Source organism: Chaetura pelagica, unplaced genomic scaffold (genome assembly GCF_000747805.2).
Source record: "Chaetura pelagica isolate M959 unplaced genomic scaffold, ChaPel_1.0 scaffold538, whole genome shotgun sequence".
In the NCBI taxonomy this organism is placed as follows: domain Eukaryota; kingdom Metazoa; phylum Chordata; class Aves; order Apodiformes; family Apodidae; genus Chaetura; species Chaetura pelagica.
In genome coordinates this window covers 72,568-75,298 of record NW_009954103.1, presented here as the reverse complement: position 1 = coordinate 75,298, position 2,731 = coordinate 72,568, and the positions used below count along the sequence as shown (strand labels likewise).

General features: G+C 52.3%; 2 protein-coding genes across 2 annotated transcripts; one reads left to right on the top strand and one right to left on the bottom strand.

Moving 5' to 3' along the window:
* Positions 1 to 376: 376 nt before the first annotated feature.
* Positions 377 to 807, bottom strand: LOC104392986 (histone H2A-IV). The gene has a single exon (XM_010002432.1). It carries the CDS (start codon positions 805 to 807, stop codon positions 418 to 420), a length of 390 nt encoding a protein of 129 aa, XP_010000734.1. The 3' UTR covers positions 377 to 417.
* Positions 808 to 1,193: 386 nt separating this feature from the next.
* Positions 1,194 to 1,661, top strand: LOC104392987 (histone H2B 8). Its single transcript, XM_010002433.1, has one exon. It carries the CDS (start codon positions 1,201 to 1,203, stop codon positions 1,579 to 1,581), a length of 381 nt encoding a protein of 126 aa, XP_010000735.1. The 5' UTR covers positions 1,194 to 1,200; the 3' UTR covers positions 1,582 to 1,661.
* The last annotated feature ends 1,070 nt before the right edge of the window (positions 1,662 to 2,731 follow it).

The window sequence follows — 2,731 nt, the reverse complement described above, 5'->3', positions numbered from 1 at the left end:
GGGCTGCCCCCCCCGAAATCACGGAGCGGGAGGCACGGAGCCCACCCTCGCCGTGTTCTCATGGCCCCCCATTACACCAGGCTGCGGTGACCGGTCGGAGCCATTTACTCCCGCCTTTATTGAGCGTTCAGCGAAGTGAAACTGAGAAACGTTTACATAAGCACATTAACTTCCTAAAGGGAGAAATATGCAGGGACAGAGCTGAAAGTCTACACAGGAATTAAGCTTCAGTAAATCTAGAAATTAAGCAAGAAGGAAACCGAATGCTCTAGAAAGCTTTACATCTAAGAAGTTCCCAAATAAATTAGAACCTTCTGAAAGAAGCACGTACTTGTAAAACTTGAGTGTTCCTGCTCTTTCTAGGAAGATGTGGGTGGCTCTTAAAAGAGCCTTTGGGTTAGTCGTCGGTAAAGAGTTTTACTTGGCTTTAGCCTTGTGGCTGTCGGTCTTCTTGGGCAGCAGCACGGCCTGGATGTTGGGCAGCACCCCGCCCTGCGCGATGGTCACCTTGCCCAGCAGCTTGTTGAGCTCCTCGTCGTTGCGGATGGCCAGCTGCAGGTGGCGGGGGATGATGCGCGTCTTCTTGTTGTCGCGGGCCGCGTTGCCCGCCAGCTCCAGGATCTCGGCCGTCAGGTACTCCAGCACGGCCGCCAGGTACACCGGGGCGCCGGCGCCCACCCGCTCCGCGTAGTTGCCCTTGCGGAGCAGCCGGTGGACGCGGCCCACCGGGAACTGCAGCCCGGCCCGCGACGAGCGCGACTTGGCCTTGGCCCGCGCCTTCCCGCCCTGCTTCCCGCGCCCGGACATCTTCTAATGCTCGCTTAAAATTTCGAAAGAAAGAAAAGCTAAACCAAAACGCTACAAGCAGCAAAAAAAACCTCAGAAGAAACAGCCCTCAACGCTGCAAAAACAGAAAAAATGCGAAAGGGGCCGCCACCCTGCCCTTTTATACCTTCCTTCCAGGCTCCGGTAGGACTTCTGATTGGCGGAGACCGAGATTGAGAAGTTAACCAATCTTGAGCCGGCTGATATAGTGGCCAATCAGAGAGTTTAGATGGCTTGACATCACGAACGCGGATTGTCCAATAGGCAAGAAGAGTTTTGAGTCAGTCATTTGCATACCGTCCCTATAAATAGGGGTGTCGCGGCTATTGTGTTTACGTCGTTCCTGCGGTGGACAGGTAGTGACAGTCCTGTAAGATGCCGGAGCCAGCTAAATCCGCTCCTGCTCCCAAGAAGGGCTCCAAGAAAGCCGTCACCAAGACGCAGAAGAAGGGTGACAAGAAACGTAGAAAGACTAGGAAAGAGAGCTACTCGATCTACGTGTACAAGGTGCTGAAGCAGGTGCACCCGGACACGGGCATCTCGTCCAAGGCCATGGGCATCATGAACTCCTTCGTCAACGACATCTTCGAGCGCATCGCCGGCGAGGCCTCTCGCCTGGCGCACTACAACAAGCGCTCCACCATCACGTCGCGGGAGATCCAGACGGCCGTGCGGCTGCTGCTGCCCGGCGAGCTGGCCAAGCACGCCGTCTCCGAGGGCACCAAGGCTGTCACCAAGTACACCAGCTCCAAGTAGAGCGTCTCGGATCGTCAGTTTTTAACCCAAAGGCTCTTTTAAGAGCCACCCACCTTCTCAGTAAAAGAGTCGTTAGCACTGGTTCGGTTCGGTGAGTGGTGCTTGTATTTATCGCTTTTTAATTAGCAGGCTCGGATGTGCTGCTTGATGCTGGGGAAAGCGTCATGTGAAGCACCGGGAATGGTTGGGATCGTTTTGTGCGTGCCCTGCTCCGACTGTTTGTCAGGCAGATCCTACAGCTAAACGCTAAGCACTTAATAAACTAGTAAAGCTATTAAGATATTTTCTCTCTCGTTTCAGAGTACTCTTAGCTCTAGCCTTCGAGCAAGTACAAAGAAAAACGCACAGCAGGGGCTTTTTTTTTTTTCTTTTTCCATGCTTTTCCGACGTCAATTAAAGCTTTTGTTCTTTGCTTGGTTTGTTGTGTGGTGGTTTTTTGTTTTGTTTTTCCATAAACAGCCTTTCAATGCCTTCAATAATAAAGATGCATCCGTTCCCTTTAATCAGTTGCTGTCATTCCCAAATGACTTGGCAGGAAGCCAGAGCGACTTGTTTATTCAGAGGTCCGCAGGGATTAGGTTGTGTGGGTGTAATATTTGAAGCACAATGTTTCATTAAATTTATCACGCCGTGCACAGAGGAAGTGAAGCGATGTAGAGAAAAGGGTAATTTCCTTAGTCCCAGGTATTTCATATAGAAGTGGCGTAGTTTTTATTGCGTGATGGAGAATAAGCGGGGGAGAATAAAGAGGTTCCTCTTTATCATAATAACGGTAACAGGAAAACACAAGTAAAAACTAAGGAATACTTTAAAAGAAAAAAACCAAACAAAACACAAAAAACCCCACCAAAATAAAACACAAAAACAGGAAGGAAAAAAACAAAAACAAACCGCTTTGCCGAACTTCAGGCGGCGCAGGATGTGGGGAGACGCTTCGCTCCCCATAACCCCTCACCAAAAAGCTTTTCCCGAGGAGCCCGCACGGCCGGGACAGAGGTGCCCGCACCAGCGCGGGTTGCGGAGGCAGCGCAGGGAACCCGCGGGGGCGGAGCCGAGCGGCACCGGGAGCGGGGGAGGGGGAGGGGACTGCGGAGCGGGAAGCGGCCGCCACCCCCCGCTTTCCCCCCGCGGAACGGCGGGATTTTCAAAT